Raw genomic sequence first — 23,052 nt, 5'->3', positions numbered from 1 at the left:
CTCACTGGCTAAATTCAAGGTGTTGTCAGAGTTGTGCTTCCTTCTAGCAGCTCTACAGGCAAATCCATTTCTGTGCCCTTATGCAGCTTCTAGGGGCCACATCTTCGCTCATCGCCCCCTTTCTCCATCTTCAAATCCAGTTATGGCGGGTTGAGTCCCCATATCCTACCATTCTGAGCTTTTTCTATTGTCACATTTTCCTTGGACTATGACTCTCTTGCCTTCCTCTTTTAAGGACTTTGTTTATGTTGAACCCACCTGGATAATCCAGAATCATCTCACTATTTTAAGGTCAGTTGATTAGCAACTTTAATTCTCCCTTGCCATGCAACCTAATATTTTTATAGATTCCAGGGATTGAGTTGGGAGCAGAGACATCTTTGGGTGGCCATTATTAGGCCTACCATAAGTTGCTTAAGTCATCTTTTGACCACAGTTGTTACATGCATTTTTAAAAAGCCCTTTGTGGCCCTGCCAGCAGGGCTCAGATGTTGAACATTCACCTATGATCCAGAAGATCGCGGTTCAATTCCCGGTCAGGGCACATGTCCAGGTTGCGGGCTCGATCCTCAGTCGGGGGCGTGCAGGAGGCAGCCGATCAATGAATCTCTCATCATTGATGTTTCTATCTCTCTCTCCCTCTCCTTTCCTCTCTATGAAATCAATAAAGATATATTTAAAAATAATAATAATGATAGATTTTGGTACATCCATATCATGTAATATTGATATCATTAACATGAATTAGTTGATCTTTAGAGATATTCATGATATACCTTTAAATAAAATACAAATTTCAAAACAATATGTATAATCTCATTTTGAAAGATTAAAACAAATGTATATTAATAAATGCTTTTATGTTTTTTTGAACTTACAGAAAAATGTAGATGATATTTGTAAAACTGTTAATATCAGCCTCTTGTAGGCCTATGTAAGCATAAGGCGAGTTATGGACAGAGACAACAGACCTTATTTTTGTACACTTGTGCTATTGGGTTGTTGCAAGGAGCAAATAATTTTTTGTTCTTTGAAAGAGAAATCCAATAAAATATTTAATACAAGAAATAAAAAAAATTCAAATATTTCAAATATTCTTGTTGTAAAAAGAAAAGAAAACATTAAACTTTACAGAAGTGTATAAACCAGAAAGGGAAACCACTGGGTAATCCTCTTAATCCAGGTTAGAGTAACTTGCTATATTTACTCAATAATATATCAAGGACATCTTTCTATATCAATGAAAATAGATCCTGATGACCCTTTTTAGTGGCTTCAGAATATTCTATTGTTTGGATGTATTATAATTTATTTAGCCAAGTCCTTATTGTTAGAATTCACATTATTTCTAGTTTTTCTGGTTATAAAAATTGGTTATCCTTCCATAACACATATTCACCCACTTCTTTTAGAAGTGAACTTGTTGGTATACATATGGCTAGTGTGCCTTCTACAAAGACTGTAGACTATTCCCGCTAACAGTTTATGACAGAAGCAAAAGTAATTGTCTAAGGAGGTATCTGACTAACCATTCTTCATGAAAGCAGCCAAAAAGAATTTGCTAGTTTAGCAATTAGCAAATGTTTTCATGTTTCTTTCTGTACAAAGGGACAGTGGGTAGAACTAGAGTTATTGTGCATTCAGACACCAAAATTCCTACTGACTAAGTGGGGTGGAAGGGTCACAGGAGGCTCACCTAGAAGTGAGAAAATGGGGAAAACAAGTCTTTTGCCTGGAAATTGAAGAGTACATTAACCGATGCAGATTTTCTCCAGTTTGCCAGGTTGTGTGACTTGCAGTGCCATCTTCTGGCAAAGCCCAAAACTTTCAAATAACATGCTAGGAATAAAGTTTGTCTTTTAAACCAAAGAAGGGCAGGAGAACCCACAGAAGGTCTTGGTGCTGGTGTGTTGGGGAAGGAATGAGGGAGAAGGGAACAGGTTCTCTGAAGCAAAGATCTGAATCATTTGACCTTTGAGGTCTCTGGCAAAACCTGTGGCCTCTCCAAGCTACATACAACTTGTGTACAACAGATGCAACCTCGAGTTGGACTGTCCTCCTTCAGCTTCAAGTTTGGAATCTCCAGTATCTCGGGGTAAGGCACTTGAGCCATAGGAATACCCAGGACAACACCCTTATTATAGGAAAATATATTTCTATCTTAGAAAGGCCTGCGATGAGGAAGGGTTCTTAGACCACCAAACCCTTCAATATACCTGCAATTAATTTATACACACTTAATTGTATAGGTGTAGAAAATCGCATTCTACCTTAACTTTTTTTTCAAGACTTTTAAAAGTGCTTTCTTGTTTTAATCATCGAAAATATACTAGAAAAAGGCTTTCTTTTCAAAGCAAAATTACTTTTAAAAATGTGGCATCCTTTAAAAGTCTTCAGGTTTAAAAAAAAAAAGTTATTTTCTCCGTGTCTTATGTCTGGGACAAATTTATAATATGCTTTATTTCAAATCGTCTTCTAGTAGTGAGTTCTCGCTCTGCCGTACTATCCAAACCACACACCCCGGTCTTTCCAACTTTCCCGCTTCTGTAACTAGTCCCGCCTGCTGCACCCTGGCCCCGCCCCGCCCCGCCCCGCCCCGCCCCGCCCCGCCCCGCCCCGCCCCGCCCGCCGCTCTTTCCCAGCCACCTCCACAGCCCGCTCGCTTCAGCGCGCTGACGTCACACGCTAGCGTCAGCGACGCGCCGGCCGCTCCCCCTCCTGCGCTCGCCCCAGGGTTTAGGCGCTGTGGGGTGCTGTCTTCAGCCGGGGTCCCCAGCACGTCTCTGTATACCCCAGAATCTAGAGGGGGCGTTGCGAGGCCGGAGGACGTGGCGGGCAGGTAGCCTCCCTGTCCCACATGCCCCCCGCCCCCGCTGAGGCCACTGGCAACCACCGCCGAAGTTGGAGAGGCGGTAACCGAGGCACTCCCCCTGCTGCCAGCCCGTTTCCAAGGGGCTCAGAAACCAGTTTGTTTTTGCCGACAGTGTGTACCTGTGTCACAGGGCGTTGCCCGAGGCGGGAGCGAGCCAAACCCGAGCGGTCAGCCGGAGGCTGGCGTCAGGTGTGCGAGCCCCGCAGCCCCCGTTCATTGCGCGCCGTGAGCTGCTGCTCAGAGGACTCGGTTTCTCTTTCAGGCTGTCATTTTCCAAGTGCGGATGATGCCTCTGCCTCATTAAGTCCCGTAGGAAGACGGCTGCACCTAGGCTCTTGCTTATAGATCATCACCGTTATTCCTACCAACGGAGGTGAGTTGCACTTCGGGGAAGCAATGATATATATGCAAAATGGCAACATCATATTGGAAACCAGGGGACCCTGCTTACGCTTGCTTGTGTCGAGATTGCATGGATACCTTGAGTGCACGGAAAAATAATACCCTTATCTCACTAGAATGTTAATTCTCTAAGGAACAATATGTATTGCAAAGCAGTAATAGGACATTGTTTAAACATGTATTAAAGTAATAGAAATCTTGGTATGGATAAGCAATCATTTACAGGCTTGTATGTTGCCTCCAATCTTAAATTACATATAAGTTTAATTAGAAAACGAATAGCAGTTGGTTCGCCTATAATCTTGTATTTCAGTTTCCATAATTTGAAACAAATTTCCATATGTAAGGCATTAAAAGTTCTGCTTTCAGAGTTCATCATAACTCATTTACATACATATATAGACCTGTATATAGGCCTAATTTTTGTTCTCTAAGATCGACCCCCAAGAAGCAGAAACATTTTTATTGCCATTCTAAATTACATCAGAAATATTTATGAAGGATTAAAAGTAATATCCAGTATATACTAATAGCCTTTTCTTATGATGCAGCAGTATTGTAGAGATGATGGAGGGAAGCCAAATATGGAGAGAAGTAGTCCTTTGTTTCTAGTTATTTGTCTGGTGTGAGAGGATCCACAGAACTTCATTTAAAATTGCCCATTGTTCTAGGTGAAAGGTAAGGAGCCTATTTTGTGGGAAAACAGGTTTTTGCACAGCAAAAGTCACCATTAGTTTAGCAAGGTTTATGGAACTTCGCCACAGGAGTTCTTTTGAGGTCATTTTCATAATACATTGACATTGAATTCCAAGTAAACTTCACTATGTCTAATCTTCTAGCTTCTAAGTCATGGTCGTGACACCATTTCATGAATGTAAATTATTTACATGTTGGTAGTTTCTACTAGGGAAGCTGTTAATTGTTGCCTGAATAGACTTACAGAGAAGAAAAATATTTTGGGGGGAAAATCTAATAGGAATCCCATTTTTGCTTTCTGCTTTTTTGAGTAATGAGAAATAAGGCAGGAACTTTCCTTACTGAGAAGATAAATTTACCCTCTCCCATAATCCCAAATGATATCTTTATTTTGGGAGAACTGTATGTATGGATTGTAGCTGGGTACAGTACCATAAGGATGTCTTAAAAATCAGCTGACATTTGTTTACCAATGTTTCCCTTTAGGACAACTTGTCCATCATATAACTGAAGAGATTTAATGTTCGAGATTGGTGGGGATACAGTTTTTCATTCATATATTCTGACATTTTTTATATTTGGTGTACAGAATATTATTAGGTCAAACATTGCTTATTTGTGGCTTAAATAAATTCTTAGTAAAATGTAAGGAAAGATGTCTGGTTTGACTAGAGGCAAGATTTTTTTTTTTTTGAGCATAGTTGACATACTTGAAAAGAAGAGTGATACCATATAGAAAACTTTGGATGTCGGAATTAGAAGTTTGGAAATGGGGAACTGTTCAAGGATTTTAACCAGAGAAATTGATTAAGGTAGCATTCCTCCTACTTCTTTCTATCAGTATTTATTATTTTTAAACTTTAATTTATTGTTTTGAATAGATAATACATTTATATAGTTTAAAATTCAGAAGGTATAAGAAATTGAAAAATCATCTCAACTACTCAGTTCTCTTCCCTGAAGGCAGGCAATATTACTAGTTTATTTTTTATCCCTTCAGAGGTATTATTTAATCTATACAAGGAATTATATGTGTGTGTGTACATGTAAGGGTTATATATATATTTGTACACATGTGTAAGTAAATGTAAGCAGAAATATACACACATATTTCCTTTTAATACACAAAGGGGAGTGAGTATGAACTATTTATCATTCTGGTACTTAGAAATTAATCTATAGCAATATAAATGTTGCTTCTTTCTCTCTGACTTGTTGATGGATATTTAAGTTTTGCCATTTCAAACAATGCTGCAGAGGATAACTTTGTACATGTCTCATTTTCATATATTTGAAAATGTTTATAGGGTAAATTCCTGTAAGTGGAATTTCTGGGTCAAAATGACTGAACATTTATAATTTTGGTAGATATTACCAAATTCATATCCCTCAGTATTTGTTTCAGTTTGTATTCTCACCATACTCTGTTTTCTTACATAGTACAATAACAAAGTTTCTGAATTTTGCCATTTTGATAGCTAAAAAATGCTATCTCTTGTACTTTTTTTTTATCATGGTAAAATATATGTAACAAAACTTACCTATTGTACTTTTAAAGTGTATTTTTCTTTATGCACAATTTTTAGGAATGGACTAACTGACAAAAGAGGAATTTATATGCAGACTTTTAGACTCCTTGTATTATTTTCCCTCCTCTTCAGGACTTTGGCAGCCCTAAACTCTGATCTCTTTCTCCTCAGACCTCTCTCTCCTCAGCCCATTAAGACTGTTGCTTTCTACTTAAGCTCCATTCTGCTTGCCACAGTTTGGAAAATGACTTCAGGAAAAAGGCTGGGGTAAATGTGGAACTGCCTAGTATGTTCCTACCTTTCAATGATTATAGCCCCTCAACTCCTGTCTGTTGTTTTATATATTTTACTCAGTGTTTATGATTGTTTTTGGAGGTGGAATGATCTGATATGAGCTACACCATCATGGTTGGAACGTACTCTCACCATTTCCTATGTAGACTTTCATTTAATCTCCCAGATTGTACAGGCATACCTCGAGATATTGTGGATTTGGTTCCAGACCCCTGCAGTAAAGAGTGTCATAATTTTTTTCGCTGAGAGTGGGTCTTGCCTTCATTTTGTAAAAAATGCAACTTCTGTGAAGCTCAATAAAGTGAAGCACAATAAAATGAGGTATGCTTGTATATGGCATTTCCATCCTCAGCTGTGCCATGTATCCCCAATCTAGAGGAATCTCTAGTCTTCTGCCAAACTTCGGGAGAGGGCTAATCACCTGTTGGGAGAGGTGGGGCGCAAACTGTGTATCTATCTAACTGCTTCTTACACGGTCACCCAATTTTGTTTTAGTCCTAATATTATCCTCACTCTCAGAGGCACCTGGTGCTTCCAGTTATTGAGCTAGTCTGTAGTGGGAATTGACTTATTTCCCACTGCTGGTTTGGGATACAGCTTTCTTTAGTCTCCCAAGTCAGTTGCTGCTTGTTTTTGTGTTTGTCAGCTTCCAGAATTTTATTGCTATTGCTTTCTTTCCTCTTCTGCCAGTTTTATCCCTTTAAAGTTGTGTTAGGTTTGAGGAAGAAGTAAAGATAAGTATGTATGTTCATTTGATATGTTTAACTGTACGTTACAGTTTATTTTTTGACTTTTTAAAGACAGGCTAAAATAATTACTCTCATGGCTTCTTTTCATTTTTCTGAAGGAAAGGCTTTGGCTATATCTCTCTGTTATTTCTACTCTTTGTGGCTAATAATACAATTCTAAACAGTGTTGAAGTTTCCTATTTTCTGACCCACTTAGCTCTTTTGTTTTCTCCTTGAGTCATAGATTATTAGAGTTGGTAGGGCCCTTAAGATAGCATTATGTTTAAGTAATTAGTGTTTTTAGGTGAAGTATCTAAGGCTCCGAGAAGTCAGGTGGTTTGCTTTTGATCACGTAGCTTTTAGTTTCCAAATCCATTGCTTTATTTGTTATGTCACATAAATCTTTGGAAAGCTCAGGTATCAAAAACGTCTTTGATTTTATGCTTCGAGTATCTTCTATATCAGATATGTATTATGGAGATTAAATTGATATAATTGTTAGAGACCTTAAGAATACTATAAAGTTGCTAGTGTGATTTTTATTTGATGTTGGAAGCTGAAGCATAGAAAGGGCTTGATCCCTTGTGGGGGCCTTGTGTGAAGTGGCTGATCCGTGTTTTTCTGTTATTGATGTTTCTAGCTCTTTCTCCCTCTCCCTTCCTCTCTCAATAAAAATAAATAAATAAATAAATAAATAAATAAATAACACATTTTAAAAAGAGAAAAGGGCAAACATTTATTTGTAATCTGAGTTTATTACAATAATGAAATTAGAACAGGATTTTTATGTTCCTTCAGTTACATGTTATGATTTCGGATATGTAAGCCTATACAGTAGATTTTATTATCTTATATTTCATTTGGTTTGAAAGTATTCTAGGGTTGTAATTCAGCTGAGAAGTCTCACAACTAGGAAATAAGTACCTTGGTTAAAGATATTGTAAGACAGTGAAAGTAATCTATCATGTTTTCCCTTTTATTTCCTCTAGTGTACTACACTAATGTGGACTCTGTAGAAAAGGAGGGTTGTCAGTTGCTCTGAAACTCGTTGACCACAAATCTTTCATTGTTCATAAAGATGTCTGCAGTTCACATTATTTGATGGCAATTAGAGTCATCCTTTTCTACCAGGGCCAGATTCTACTCTACTGAGTTGTCAGAACCACAATGCTCAGTAATGCGGTAGGCAGCAGAATGCAATATTAGAGACTCTTGGAGCTTCTATCCTGTTAGTGTGGACCCTTGAAAGGAACTGGCAACTAACTTTTGTGACAGGGCCAAATTGACTTATTTTATTTTTCCTTGGCACAAGTTACAAAATAATGATGACTATGAAATAACCTCATTATGTGGTTATTATTTAATGTAATTTGACTTAATGAAATTTAGTTTTCTATGATGAGTTTATCTTGATTTTTTCTTTTCTAAATAGCATAGTAATGTAATATACTTTCATGTCCTGGAGAAATCATTAAATTCTGGCTGGTACCCAGATAAACATTACATTATGCCATTTGCTTAAAGTTGGATTTGAAGGTGTTTGAAATGACTTTTCTACTTTAACTCACTGATAATGCTGTAGTGCTATCATAATGGTTAATTTCCTGTTTCTCTTAAAGTTGCTAAAAGGCTTGTCATTTCTTATAGAAATTTCGAAATGGAAAATGGTTATAATGTTTTCTAAGATAGAAGAAAGCTCTTTCCTAGAAAATTTTTTAAGGAATTGATTTTTACAATTTCAGGCTGGGTTCTAGCCGTTAGTCTTATAGACCTAGAATATGAATTTTATCATAAGGAAATTGGATCGTTTCTTAGAGGCAAAATAAAATTAAACAAATTTTAGTATTGATAGGTGAAATGGGAACATGGATTTGTTCATTTGCAATGAGAAATATGGTAAACTGTCACAGAAATTTTAATATAGTCCTCATGACAAGCCCACTTTCTCCCAGAAGGGAATCATATATAGAAAGCCTGCTTGAAATGAATGGGAATAGAAAAGAGCAAGTTAGGTGAATTAAATATTTATTAGTTTTAGATTAACGTAGTGAATTCATGTATCTCCACAGTAATGGTGATCTTGCCAATAGGCAGCGCTAATGACTGCTTGTTCGACTTTCTCTCTCCCTCTCCTTCCTTCTCCCCTCTCTCTCATTTTTTTAAAGCTTTCACTACCTAGCATATTTGGCTTCTGTCTCCACCAGTCTTCTGAAATTATTACTAAAGCTGTTAATGACCTTAATCAAATATTTGGTATGGTAACAGTCTAATTATACCAAAAGCAGAAACATAAAGAAAAGATTGATAACATTTGCTCATATTGTTAACAGAAGGAAGAGGGCCTCGTCTCCCCTAGTTGCTTGTGGGTATGGATTTCTTGTGATATCCCGAGAAAAAGAATTTTCTGAGACTGATGCGGGAAGATGAGGTTTGGTAGAAAGCTTTATTTCCATGGAATTAAATCCCTGAATTTCCTAAATCCCATTTCCATTTGTCCCTCCATAAAAGAAGTGTAGCTGGGGCTTCACTAGAGCTATGATCAGAGCCAGTGTCCAGAGTTGCCCTTCATGTCTGCACAGTCCAATCCAGCATCAGGCTAGCTTAATTTGTGTTTCCCCACTGCAGTTCATTACTCCATTGCATGTGGAGTCCTCAGGGCCCCATGGTTTTGGGGAAACATGGGCAGGAGCAAAACAAGAGAGCCCACAAGCCAAGAAGAACCAAGAGTGGGGAGCAATTAAGAGAGAGAATTCCTGTGTTTTGGGGGATTATGTATGCCCAAATTTTCACAGGTTTGCAGTGTCCATGCCCATTCTGGCCAACTGTCTCTGTCCCCAGGTTTGACTAACAGGCACATACCTTCCCTATGTCACTCCAGCTTTGCTAGGCATGCTTCTATCTTTGTTGGATCCCTTTCCCCAGTGTTTTGCAGGGAATAGGCCGGTGGTTCTTGGGGAGTGCAGAGTTGCAGTTTCCTGGTGAAGATGCCCAAATGACATGCCTATAATATCTGGCCTTTCCTTTACTCATTTCCTATTATTAATAAGTAGCTAATTACAACAGTATCAATATAAAAATAAACTTTTATATATAAATAAAGTTGAAAAGCAAATAGCATAGCCCTGGCCGGTGTGGCTCAGTTGGTTAGACCATTGTCCCCTGCACCAGAAGCTCATGAGTTTGATTCCTGGTCAGGGCACATTCCTAGGTTTCGGGTTTGATCCCCAGTCAGGGGCATATGCGGGAGGCAACTGATGATGTATCCCTCTCACATCAATGTTTCTCTCTCTCTCTCTTTCTGTCTCTCCCCCCCTTCTCTAACATCAATAAAAAAGCTCTAATATTAAAAAAAAGAAAGAAAAGCAAATAGTATATAAGGAGAAAAGAATTTATGACAGAGAAGGGCTCACATCTTCATTAAAGGAGCTTTTACAAATTAATTTTAAAAAGACTATCCCAGTAGAAAATGAACAAAGAACTTGGATGAAATGTTCCAAAGATCAGAAAAGCAAATGTTCAGTAAACATGGATGAATTTTTAAAATTCACTGGTATGCAAAAGAAACTTCAAATAAAAATAAGACACCATTTTCCCTATCAAACATAACAGCAGCAACTGAAAGTGACACGGTACTCACTGTGTGCCAGCACTGTTCTTAGTACATTGCTGAAGTTAACTAATTCTCCCAACAATTCTGTAAGTACAGACTGTTTTTATCCATGTTTTACAGATGAACAAACTGAGGCACATGAAGATGAGTAGCTTTTCCAAGGTCACGTAACAAATAAGTGATAAAGCCAGGATTTAATCCCAGGTTCTCTGAATCCAAGGTTTCAATGCTCTTTAACTACTACCTGTTATTGCCTCTCAAAGATGTTAATAAATAATAACCAGTGTTAAAAGAGTACCTAGGAACAGACACTTCTATATACTCCTGGTTAGAATATACATTATTAGACATTTTTGTAAGACAGATAAGCAATATGTTTGAAAACTTTAACATGCCTCATATTCTTTGAACTAAGAATTTTTCCTAAGGAATTGTTATAATAAGTATATAAAAATGTATGTATGAAAATTTTATCTGAAGGTTTTTTTAGAACAGCAAACACTGTAAATTTAAGTGTCTAATAGGGGATTAGTTAAATAACTTGGGGAAATAGTCTTAAGTTTGCATTCTTACTGGAGATAATAAAGTAGTGCTGGTAATTCATATAAGAAAAAGTTTGCTTCTCTCTGTATAGTTAAATATCTACAGTATTTGGCTTTACAAAGCATTCTTATAAAATTGAAATGTCACTGTTTTTCTGTTTTTAGCTATAACTAGGTTGCATGAGTAAAATTTGAGAGAGTTTATTTAACTTTCAGTAGCTATTTAAAATATCTTTTTTAAGTAAACACATCACTAAGGAATTATAGTTTAAATTAAACATTGTAATCATTGTAAAACGTGCTTATCTCTGTTAACTGTTACTTGTTTATGTCTAGCATATCAGTTAAGATGTCTTAGAAAAAGAATCATGGAGAAGTATGCCAGACTACAGAAGATTGGAGAAGGCTCATTTGGAAAAGCCATTCTTGTTAAATCTATAGAAGATGGCAGACAATATGTTATCAAGGAAATTAACATCTCAAGAGTAAGTATATTTTTCATTTGGTTATTCAAGTCATAATAGTCTGGTTCCAAAAGGGCTCATCGTTAGAGATTTTTAAAAAAATATGGCAATGTATAACCTAAAGCGGAAGACTGCCGTAATCCCAGGGAGAGCCACTAATTTCAGAATAGTCTGTATATCCTTTCAGATTTTTTTCTGTGATATGTGCTTGTGTTTATATGTCTACTGTTCTGTAACTTAATCTAGTTTGAACATCTTAAAATATTTTTACTTGTCAATTCAACTCATTCTTTTTAACTTCTGGCTATATTTTGTTATTTGGACCATGCTTCATTGTTAACATCATTTTATAACCACTTTCTTACTGATGGAATTTTAGGTTGTGTAGTGATGTTTAATATTTTCTTTCTTCTTCCATTTAAGATGTCCAATAAAGAAAGGGAAGAATCAAGGAGAGAAGTTGCAGTGTTGGCAAACATGAAGCATCCAAATATTGTCCAGTATAGAGAATCATTTGAAGGTCAGATAAATTTTTCAAGAGAGTTCCAAAAACTCCTAAGCCATATGACAACTTTTGGATACATTCCTTATGAGGAATCTTTTTGTGAATGCATTCACAGGAAGAAAAGTATATAATTTTTGCTTCAATATGTATACATAGGAGTATCAGCTTGATTCTAGGATAATACATCACACTATTCCTGTGTAGTGTAATACTGGCTCACTGTTATTATGATTTGTTAAAAAGAAGCAATGTAGTAAGGCAAGATTTGGACAAAGAGGAAACAGTAATTTACGTCTTTTTAAGCTAAATTCATTTAAAGTGCTACCATTGTTGTTACTGAGAAAATGTTCTAATCTTTAGAAAGTATCCTGCTCATTAGTATTCTTTTGTATACCTCACTATTAAATATTGAGGAAGGCTGAAAGTGTTCTCATTGTCTTCAAATGTCATAGCTGTATTGCTGTTCTGGAAATGTATTCCATTATATTTGTTAATGCAGGATCTACGGTAAGGCAAAGCTTCTCTAAAAGCAGGTCAAGGTTGTTTATTGAAATCCTGTTGAAGTCATTCTCATTATTATCATAAATCTCTATAAATTATAAAATAGGAAGATAATCTAGATTGAAGTAGAAGATAGTTTAAGTGACTGTTTCAGGGTCACATCACATACCAGTTTCAGAGTCTGAATTAGAGCTAAAGTATCCTTGCTCCCAGATAACCTTGGTATCTAGTAAAATAGAACATAGTTTTTAAAAAAATAAGGATTATTTAACACATTATGCCATAAGGTATTCAGATTATGAGGAGTACAACGTTAACCTTCTCTTCCTTTGCAGGACATTTTAAAATTTATCTTTATTTATCTTTAATTTTCTTTATCTTTCCCCCAGTATTTATTGTTTAGTTTCTATTTTTTCTTTAATCACCAAGATTTTAGTATTTTAAGTTAAAAGATTTGAATGTATGTCAACAAATACTCCAACAGGCATTTTGTGTTTATGTTAAATGCTTCTTATAGAAACATCTAAATAATTCAAAAGGGGTAGCACATTTTTTAAAGAAGGTTTTATTATTACTACTGTTTAATTTTAAAGGAATAAATGTTTGTGGTAAACATATTTAAAGAAATACAGACATGCATGAACCCTGTGTTCTCTGTTCCTCCCAGTCAGAAGTAGTTTAGTAAATGTTAGAAGCGCTATGGGCCAGTCTTCCTTACTTGGGAAGAATAAGCATAGTTTTACTCTTTTATGAGAATAAGGGTAGAGAGAAGCATTCAGAAGTGTCTACCCATGGAAAGAGGCATGAAAGTACTATAAATAATAAGTATAAAAATGTGCATTTTAAACTTACAATATTTTCAACTTAAAATGGGTTTATTGGGACATAGCCTATCTTAAGTCAAGGAGTATCTGTATATCTGTCTATAAATTGTCTGTATTCCAGAGATGTTTGGGTCAATGTGGACACCACTATCCAATAAGATGGTGTATTCTTGGTAGAAAAATAAATAATGATGGAGTTATTAACCCAAGTTATTGTTCAGTCTGTGTGATCAGTATACCTTGACTTTGCACTCTAATTCTTTTGAGTGTGGTTCTGGTTGTGGTTTAACAGAACACAATTAATTAATTGCTACTTTTTATTAAACCTTTTAGTACCTTTATTTTATCTATGCTTTTGCCACACATGATAAAATATGGAATGGAATGTTTATATTTTGTAGAAAATGGCTCTCTCTACATAGTGATGGATTATTGTGAAGGAGGGGATCTTTTTAAACGAATAAATGCTCAGAAAGGCATTTTGTTTCAAGAGGATCAGGTGAGTTAGCATGTAGGAGACTGACTCTTCCTCCACAATGTTATTTAGAAGTAATTCATAGTTTATTTATATATGTATTTATTTATAACTACAAATGCTAATTGTAATTACTAGGGCAGTTCAGTATCCTAATATCTTAGTCACATCTGTTCTAATTAGCTCCCACCTTAGTTTGGTTCCCCATCTCATTTCCTGTCTAATATTGTTATATGTGTAAATATATATCCAGGGTGTGTATATATGTAAAATACATATATTTATGTATTTTATGTCTAAAAGCTAGTATTATATTGGTTTGTAACTCCACATTTTGTTTTCTACATAATTTAAGAGACTAATGCTTTTTAAAAATTACCAGTTTATGTTACCAAAAGATGTAATTGCATAAAGATGTAATTTTGTGACATCAATAACTGAAAGGAGTTGGATTGAATGTAAAGGAGCAGAATTTTCATGTTATTGAAGTTAAGCTGGTACAAATCCAAATTAAGTATTATAACTAGGATATTAAATGTAATCCCCATGGAAACTGCAAATAAAATAGAAATAGAATATATGGAAAAGGAAATGAGAGATTAATTTAAATGTTTCACTGCAAAAAGATAAACTAAACACAAAGAAGAGAGCAGGGCAAGAAGTGAGGGACAAAAAAGCTACAAGGCATGTGTAAAATAAACGGGAAAACAACAGAAATAAGTTTCTTCATATCAGCCTTAAAAAGGAAGGAAATATACTACAACATGGATCAACCTTGAGAACATTATGCTAAGTGAAATAAATCAGTGACAAAAGTACAAATACTGTTTAATTCCACTTATATGAGGTACTTTAAGCACTTAAAATCATAGAGACAGAACATAGAATAGTGATTTCCAGGGACTGGTGAGGAAGGGGGTATGGAGATTACTGCGTAATGAGTGTACAGTTTCGGTTTTTCAAGATGAAGAGAGTTCTGGAGTTGGATGGGTGATGACGGCTGCACAACAATATGAATGTATTTAATACTGCTGAACTATGTACACTTAGAAATGGTTAAGATGGTAAATTTTGTGTTACATGTATTTCACTGCAATTGAAAAACTCCCCACATGAATGTTATACAATTAAGAGGATCCTTGGCTCTCTCTTAGTTAAGGAATCTTTGTTCAAAAAATAAAAAATAAATGCACAAAGCAGAGAAAATGATTCTGGTGGACATGGAATATCTGTTTTCTGGGCAAATTACACAGAAGGTAAATAGCAAGTAAGCTATCACCTCTTATTAGAAGCTCTAAGATCATTTGCTGTTCTAATAGACAGAAAGCCAACTTCTATTTTTCTGTTAATATATTTGACAGTAAAAGTTTATCAAGTCTTTTTTACTTTCTTAATAAATAAACCCATCAAAACTGAGCATTCTTTAGTAAATTTTGACACATTACTGTCCAAGGAACCTGAATTTTGGAGCAGGGTAAGTGGATTGCAGTACTGTTTTAGTGCTTTAAGGTAATTTTTAGTAGTGGAAATAAGTTGTACATACAAAACTAATTCTGACAGTGTATAATAATTACTGTATGGTGTTTGGTTAGGCTGGCTGAACATTTCATAACATTTGAATCTGAAAGCCTTTTGAGCAAGAGAATGCCATTATCCCGGCAGTACTGTGTAAAAATTAATATGAATTAATATGTACAAGGAAGTTAAAAGGAGCGCTTAAAACCAGGATTATAATTTAAGAATCTTCCCTCACCCTCAATCCCAACTGCAAGCAATCAACCCCTAATGTAATGAGTCTAAATTGAGATAGAATGAAAGCTTAGCCTTTACACTTGTACAAGTGGTGCCTTCCTCAGCTTTGTTTATACCTTCCATCAAAATTTAGCTCTGGAATCATACCTGTTCAACTTTATTTGTCATCTCCAGGCTGAGTTGGCTCTCCTCTGGGCTTTTTCAACTCTCTGCTTTACTATTTCCCTCAATAGTCTTTCATAGGGGTTGGCAAACTTGCCCATAGGCCGAAGTTATGCTTATTTGCTTGCGTATAGTTTATGTCTGCTTTTACACTACACTGGCAAAGTTGAGTTGAGACCGAGACCGTGTGGCCTGCAAAGCCTAAAAGATTTACCATCTGGCCCATTATAGAATAAATATGCTGACCCCTGGTCTATGAGCTCTTTTATTTACTTTTTTGCTGCTTCCTGTTCCTATCAGGTACATCATTGCTGCTGAATACTTTTGTAAAGTTATAAAGGAGTACAGTTATGGGAGATACGGTAATGAAAAACCCTGTCTTTAAGTTGAGGCATAGGTGATTTCTAGATGTGTTCCAGCTCTACAGGTAGACTGCAAAACAAAAAGACACAACCGAGTTTGATTATCAACTTCTTTTTGTACTTGTTCCTGATCCCTCTGTGGTTGAATTAATAACTGTGCTCTCAGTGTACTTATTGCAGTTATAAAGCATTTTATTTTAGGTATTTGTTTATATTTCTGCTACCATATGAACCCCTTAAAGTTGAGAGCACTGTATTTCCTTCTCCTTCCAGTGCCTTATGTGAATATGGAAAGGAACTTAAAAACTTGTGTAGTCCTTAGTAATTACCTATTGAACTGAACTGAGAGGCTTGCTTTTTTAAGAAAACTAATTTTCAAAATTAATTTTAGGTTATTTTAATGTAATATTTGTTCTTTTAAAAAGTAGTGAAGAGGTAAGAGTAAAAAGTAAAGCTTGTTACTTACCTTTCATTCTGTTTTCTGAAAAAAATTTTTCCCTGAGGTAAACACTGTTACCTGATTGGCAGCTGTCCATCTGTACTTACTTCCTTTATTCCTTCTTTCCTCCTTCCACACACCACACACTCATATAAAATTATATAGAGTTCAGGTATGTAATATACATAGACATATACTTTAAAAAAATAAGAGTATGCTGTGCATACTATTCTGCAACTTTCTCTTTTTCACTTAATAGTGTATATAGAAGTACTTCATTTTTTTCAGTGGCTTCATAGTATTTCTGGTACAGTGATATCACAGTGTATTTAACCAGGCCCCTTGATAGGCATTTAGGTTTTTTATATTTTTTCGCTCTGACAGGTAGTGCTGAGATAAACATCCTTGTACACACCCTGTTGTATTTGTGATACTGTATCTGCAAGATAAATTTGAAATTGCAGTTTGCTCTTTCAAATACTACATGAATTTTAAATTTTTACATACTTTGCAAATGACTGTAATTAATTTTCCCACAAATAGGTATGCACAGACCTATTTCCCCACATTCTGACCAACATTGTATATTATTTCATTTTTGTCAAGTTCAGACAGTATTTTGTTTTAATTTTTTTTTAATTTGGAAGGTTAGTATTTTGTATACATGTTTATTGGCTATTTTTTTCTTGTCATTTGTCTTTCCAGTCTTTGGTCCACTTCTTATTTTGGCTGGCAGTATTTTCTCAGTGATTTGGAAGAACTTGTGCATATTAGAGAATTATCAATCTATCATTTATGCTGCAGACATTTCCTCATACAATGATTAAGCTTGATTATATATTTTGTCATGCAGATGCTTTAAATTTTATAGAGCCAACTCCTTTGCCATTCTTGTTTCTTGTTATTTGTGGGTTTTGTGTCATGTTTTGAGAGTCTTGCTTCAATCAAAGATTATAGAAAATTAACCTATGCTCTTTTATTGTATATAATTTTCTTTGGTCTCAAAATGCCATCTGCTTGGAATTATTTTTGTATTAGATCTGAGGAATAAATTAGGCCTTTTTACTTTCAAGGTGCCAACTCCAGAATGTGTTTATATGTGGGGAATACGGGGAGAGGGAAAAAAGCTAGAGATGTCATCCAAGTTTCCAGCCTGATTTTTTCCCTCTCATAATTTTTATTTATGTTAAAAAAAGCATTATAGAAAAAAGGTATACTTAAAAACAAAGAAGTCACCCACTATCATACTATAATAAAATATAAATTATTTCCATTTTCATTGCTCTCTAGACATTTCTTTCCATATTTATTCTGGTTTATAAGAGATGCTTTAGTAACAGTCTCTTACATTTTAAAGTTAGTATGTACCTTGTACATAATGTGTCAGTTGGCTTGAATATCTATGTAATGTTAGTTACTACAAATTAAAAATAAATTATAGCCTACATTTTTTAGGGGATTTAATTCCCTTCAACTCAACTATTCTTGAATCATTTTAGTAGTCAAGAAAAGAGTACTGTGAAATGTAAATTTAAAAAAAAATGACATCTCATTTTCCCCGTCTAGATTTTGGACTGGTTTGTACAGATATGTTTGGCCCTGAAGCATGTACATGATAGAAAAATTCTTCATCGAGACATAAAATCACAGGTATGTTTATTGTGCTACTAATAACTTCCGAATGAATATAGACATGGAACCAGCATTGCCTTGAGCCAAAATTTTTTAACCCAATACAATATGCATCAGATTATCTGTTTTCTCTCTTCACTCTAACCCCAGAAGCCTTTATCAGCATCTTGTGTTAGATCTCCTGGCTACTTCCTATATCTTCCTCTTTCTTTGTTTGCTTTCTCGTTATAACAGAAAAATATACAAAAAAATAGATGTGTGGAAGGTATATTTTTGAGATGACTTTATCCCATTCTCTTTAATGATAATTTGGGTATAAATTTCTAGGTTGGAAATTGTTTCCCTACAGAATTTTGAAGATCTTGCTCATTTATCTCTTGGCTTCTAGTTGCTGTTTAGGAATTTAAAGTTATCATTTCTTACCTTTCTTTCTTCTCTCTGGAAGATTTTAGGATATTCTCTGTATTCCCACTGTTACGAAATTTCAGTGTTGTGCATTGGTGAGGTTCAGTTTTTATTCATTAAGCTGTGTACTTTTGATCTGAGAATGTGTATTTCTCAGGAGATGGTTTGGAAAATACTTAGCTATATTTTTTCAAATATTATTTCTCTATTACTGTCTTCAAGGTTGTCTTCTGGATTTTTTTTTAGACATGATGGAGCTTCTTCATCTATCCCTTCAAGTATCTTGTTTCATATTTTATCTCTTTGTCTCTCTGTTGCATTTTAAGTCAATTCCTCACCTACCTTTTTAATTTTGTATAAACTAGTGCTTATCTATATTTTAAAAAACTTTTTTATATTTATTGATTTTAGAAAGATAGGAAAGGAAGGAGGGAGGGTAGGAGAGAGAGGGAAGAGAGAGAGAGAGAGAGAGAGAGAGAGAAAGAAACATCAATTTGTTGTTCCACTTATTTATGCATTCATTGGTTGATTCTTGTATGTGTCCTGACTGAGGATTGCACAACCAAGCTTGGCTTATCGGGACAACACTCTAATCAATTGAGCTACCCTGCCAGGGCTCTCATCCATTTTTTTATAATAATTTTTTCTCTTCAAGGTTTTAAAATGGATTTGCATATACATCTATTCTTATATCTGATTGGTTCTTATTTCATAATGTCTTGTTCTTTTTAAATGGACATTTATCCCTGCATCATTTATCTCTTTGCATTTTCTAAACATCTTTTTTTAAAATTTTTTTGTTAGACTATTTTATTAAATTAATCCTATCTTGAGTAAATTTATGTTCTGATGATTTTGGGGGGCTATTTTTTCTTTGCATTATATTTCTTCATATGTATGATTTGTCCCTGCAACTCACTCATCTTTGCATAGAGGTTCCATGGTTGCCTCACTTAGGCGCTCTCAGCTCCCAGAGTGGGGAGCACAGAGGAAATTTGTTTCCTATTTCAGGGCTGAGTGTCTGTCTTCTTACGTCAGGCCTGCAGCTTCTTTATAGCCTCATAGCCCCAAGATGAATAGTGGGAAGAAGAGGAACTGTGGTGGAAGTTCCACACCCCATCTTTCCTGTTCCCCAACCCCCTGCGACCTAGTCCCATCTCGCCCCATTTTACTCCATCCCTATCAACCTCACTTTGTGTCATCTTTGGCTTTGAGCATGTGCCTGATTCAAGTCTCCTGACTGATACAGATAGATTTTTAATTCGTGTTATTCCACAAACTGTTGACTTCACTGTTTCATAGAGTATTGGAGTTCTGTATTTATAATGTATTGGAGTTTCATATTTATAAATGCAAATTAGTTGGGTGAATTATTGGAAATTAAAATTTAAAAAAATATCCTATTAGTTTCAGGTGTACATCATAATGATTTGATATGTACATTATGAATCGATCACAGTAAGTCTAGTTACCATCTGTCACCGTACCAAGTTACTAAAATATTACTATGTTCTTTATACTGTACATTACAACCCACGACTTATTTTTATAACTAAGTTTGTTGTACCTCTTAATCCACTCACCTATTTTGCCTGCCCCTCACCCAAACCCCCCATTATTGGAAAATTTTGAAGTTAATTTTTTATATTTAGGCTACTTAGAAGTTTTAGACAGTTGACAGAGGGGGAGGTTGGGATTCAGTTTTTTTTAATATGTTTTTATTGATTTTTAGAGAGAGAAAGGGAGAAGGAGATAGAGATAGAAACATCAGTGATGAGAGAGTCATTGATTGGCTGCCTCCTCCATGCCCCCTACTGGGGATCGAGCCACAACCCGGCATGTGCTGTGACCTCCTGGTTCATAGGTTGACAACTCAACCACTGGGCGGGATTCAATTTTTAAAGCTCTAGTGAGATACATTTTATATACCATAAAATCCACCCACTTAAAGTGTACAGTTCAGTGACTTTTAGTATATTCACAGAGTTGTGAAATGTCACCACTCTCTAATTCTAAAAGATTTTTTATCACTCCAAAAAGAAACCCTGTACCTATTAGCAATCATGCCCTATCGCCACTCCACATAGATCTTGGAAACCAGTAATTTACTTTTTGTCTCTGTGGATTTGCCTATTCTGGACATGTTATGTAAATGGATCCATATAATATATGCCTTTGCCAATTTTAAAATTGAGTTATTTGTCTTTTATCATTGCTGTTGAGTTGTAAGAGTTTTTATTCTGTATACAAATTCTTGTCAGGTATCTGATTTGCAAATATTGTTTCCAATTCTGTGGGTTGTTACTTTCTTGATGGTGCTCATTGATGCACAATAGTTTTTAATTTTGATGAAATCCAGTTTCTATTTTCTTTTTTTGCTTCAGCTTTTGGTGTCATATTTAAGAAATTGTTGCCTATCCCAATGAAGATTTAGTTATGTATTTTCCTCTAGAAGTTTTAGAGTTTTAATTCTTATATTAGGTCTAGAGTCCATTTTGAGTTAATTTTTGTATATAATGTGAGATAGGAGTTTTCATTCATTCTTTTGCATGTGGATGTCGAATTATATCCTAGCATTGTTTAGACTGCGTTCATTTTTCTGAAAAAAGTTACTCAGAACTGAACTGTAATAATACTCTGTTTTTTCCCCTCACTTTATAGAACATATTTTTAACCAAAGATGGGACAATACAACTTGGAGATTTTGGAATTGCTAGAGTTCTAAATAGGTAATGTATCAGTTTTAAACTTTGTTTTGCTGTATCTTCAGTAAAATTCTAATTCATGGTGATGTATATATGATAATTTATATCTTTAAGAATCTTAAGCTTCTCCAATAATTTTGTTGTTGTTCTAGTACTGTAGAACTGGCTCGAACTTGCATAGGTACGCCGTACTACTTGTCACCCGAAATCTGTGAAAACAAACCTTACAATAATAAAAGGTATTTAAAATATTTTATTATATTTATGCTTCCTTTAAGTATATTACACCGTATTTATTAGCCTTGAGAATATTATTCTAAAATCATTACATATGTAGACATACACACTTTTTTTTATATACGATAAGGGAAATTGTAAAGAAGCTATTTCACCATCTTGCTAAAGGAACTATAGAAAGAATCACTTTAGCCCTAGCTGGTTTGCTCAGTGGTTAGAGCGTCGGCACACAGACTGAAGGGTCTCGGGTTTGATACTGGTCAAGGGCACATACCTGGTTTGTAGGCTCAATCTTGGTGTGTGGGAGGCAACCAATCAGTGTGTCTCTCTCACATTGATGTTTATCTTTCTCTCTCTCTCTTTTCCCCCACCTCCCTTTCAGTCTCTCTGAAAAGCAATGGTAAAATATCCTCGGGTGAGGATTAAAAAAAAAAAAAAAAATGAATCACTTTATTATTTAAATTATATTTGGAAATAGAGGGCTTTCTTCAGTCTTTCTCTTTGTAATAGTAACTTTCCTATTAATTATAATAGTTAATATTTATTGAGCATTTTCTATACAGTGGGCACTGTTTTGTATACTTTCTACGTATTAACTCTCAATCTTAACAGTATCCATTAACTCTTAATCTTAACAATAACCTTGTAAGTTGTGTGTATTAATCCTCCTCCTTTCCTTGTAAGAAGTCAGATGCAGAGATATGTAAAGTAACTTCAAAGTCCCAGGCATCTGGCTTCCAACCTTAGTTTCTAATTACAGAGCTGTACTGTGGTCACCGGCCTGTCTATGTAGATAGGAAAAGGAATTCTGCCACTGAACTCCAGTTACCCTTTATTTTCTGTCACTCTTTCTAATAGAGAAATGCCAACCAAAAAGCACTAGTCTTAATTTTGAAAGTGCTCAGAGAAGCGAAAAGGTAGAAAGTGGTAGCTGGCTGTCCATGTATTTAGGATTGCGCTCTGTCTTCCCTCTCCGCCCCGACTTTTTTTTGAGGAGGAGAAGGAAGCTGTATTTCAAACTTGAGCAGCAGAGGCTGAGGACATCATCCTACCAGTGTATTTTTAAAATAAACTTGTATTCCAGTGATCAGTGTAGTACATTGAATTTATTATCAGTGGATATTCTAAAGGATAACAGCATTTTCTTTGAACTTAAGTAATTTTACATTTTAATGTTACTTCTGTGTCCTGTGGATAAGCCAACTGTAAAAAATATCATTCTTTCAATTAAGAACGGATTTAATCATCCTTTAAAGAATTTTATATAAAATTAATTTTGTGGGGAAAATGCTTTTAAAATGTAATGGATGAGCATCATTGATTATACTTCAAAATTTGTATTTTTATAAATCATTTTAAAGCATTTTATTAATGGTATCACTAGTTTAATGTTTTTGTTTATACTGTTTAATCTGTAACATGTACAAGTTACTAAATAGCTTAATTATATTTACATTCTTTTCCCAGTTGAATCTTTATATTAAATAGATTTTGGTGATTACAAGTTTATATTGTAGATTTTTGGGGTTTTTTTAAATATTAAATTTCTTTAATGAAACTTTAAAATAATTTCTTGAACAACCATTATTTTTCTGATCTGTGATAGCTGCTTTCATCATTTGGTTATGGTTGAAATTTTAAGTTTTAAAGACATGCTTTATGGAACACATTTTTGCATAGCATTTTCATTCTGGTATTGTTTTTTTTAAATGAAAACATTTTTAAGTAAAATCTGATACAAAAAGTTTTTCATTCTTCTATTTTCTAGTGACATTTGGGCTCTGGGATGTGTCCTTTATGAGATGTGCACACTTAAACATGCAGTAAGTAGAAGTTTCTGAAATTTTTTAAAAATTGTGTCAAAAGTGACTATATTTTTGTTTTTTAGAAATGATATGCCATCTTTCAGATGACCC

At 34.9% G+C, this 23,052-nt stretch overlaps 1 protein-coding gene across 4 annotated transcripts in view; it reads left to right on the top strand.

The window, feature by feature from the left end:
- Positions 1–2,677: 2,677 nt before the first annotated feature.
- Positions 2,678–23,052, top strand: part of NEK1 (NIMA related kinase 1) — a 95,640-nt gene continuing 75,265 nt past the window's right edge. For 3 of the 4 annotated variants that reach the window (XR_013998555.1, XM_081133927.1, XM_081133929.1), the window contains exons 1-8: positions 2,678–3,245; positions 11,010–11,158; positions 11,561–11,657; positions 13,369–13,466; positions 17,724–17,807; positions 20,856–20,923; positions 21,052–21,138; positions 22,905–22,959. Coding sequence is in view for 3 of the 4 variants with exons in the window: in XM_081133927.1 (XP_080990053.1) it covers positions 11,042–11,158; positions 11,561–11,657; positions 13,369–13,466; positions 17,724–17,807; positions 20,856–20,923; positions 21,052–21,138; positions 22,905–22,959 (606 nt within the window). In the remaining variant the exon portion in view is untranslated. The remainder of the gene's footprint in view (positions 3,246–11,009; positions 11,159–11,560; positions 11,658–13,368; positions 13,467–17,723; positions 17,808–20,855; positions 20,924–21,051; positions 21,139–22,904; positions 22,960–23,052) is intronic. The other variant, XM_081133928.1, reaches the window with a different exon arrangement.

Source organism: Miniopterus schreibersii (assembly GCF_964146895.1).
Source record: "Miniopterus schreibersii genome assembly, chromosome: 4".
Lineage (NCBI taxonomy): Eukaryota > Metazoa > Chordata > Mammalia > Chiroptera > Miniopteridae > Miniopterus > Miniopterus schreibersii.
Note: the sequence above shows the minus strand (reverse complement) of the source record. Positions and strands in the feature narration are given on the sequence as shown.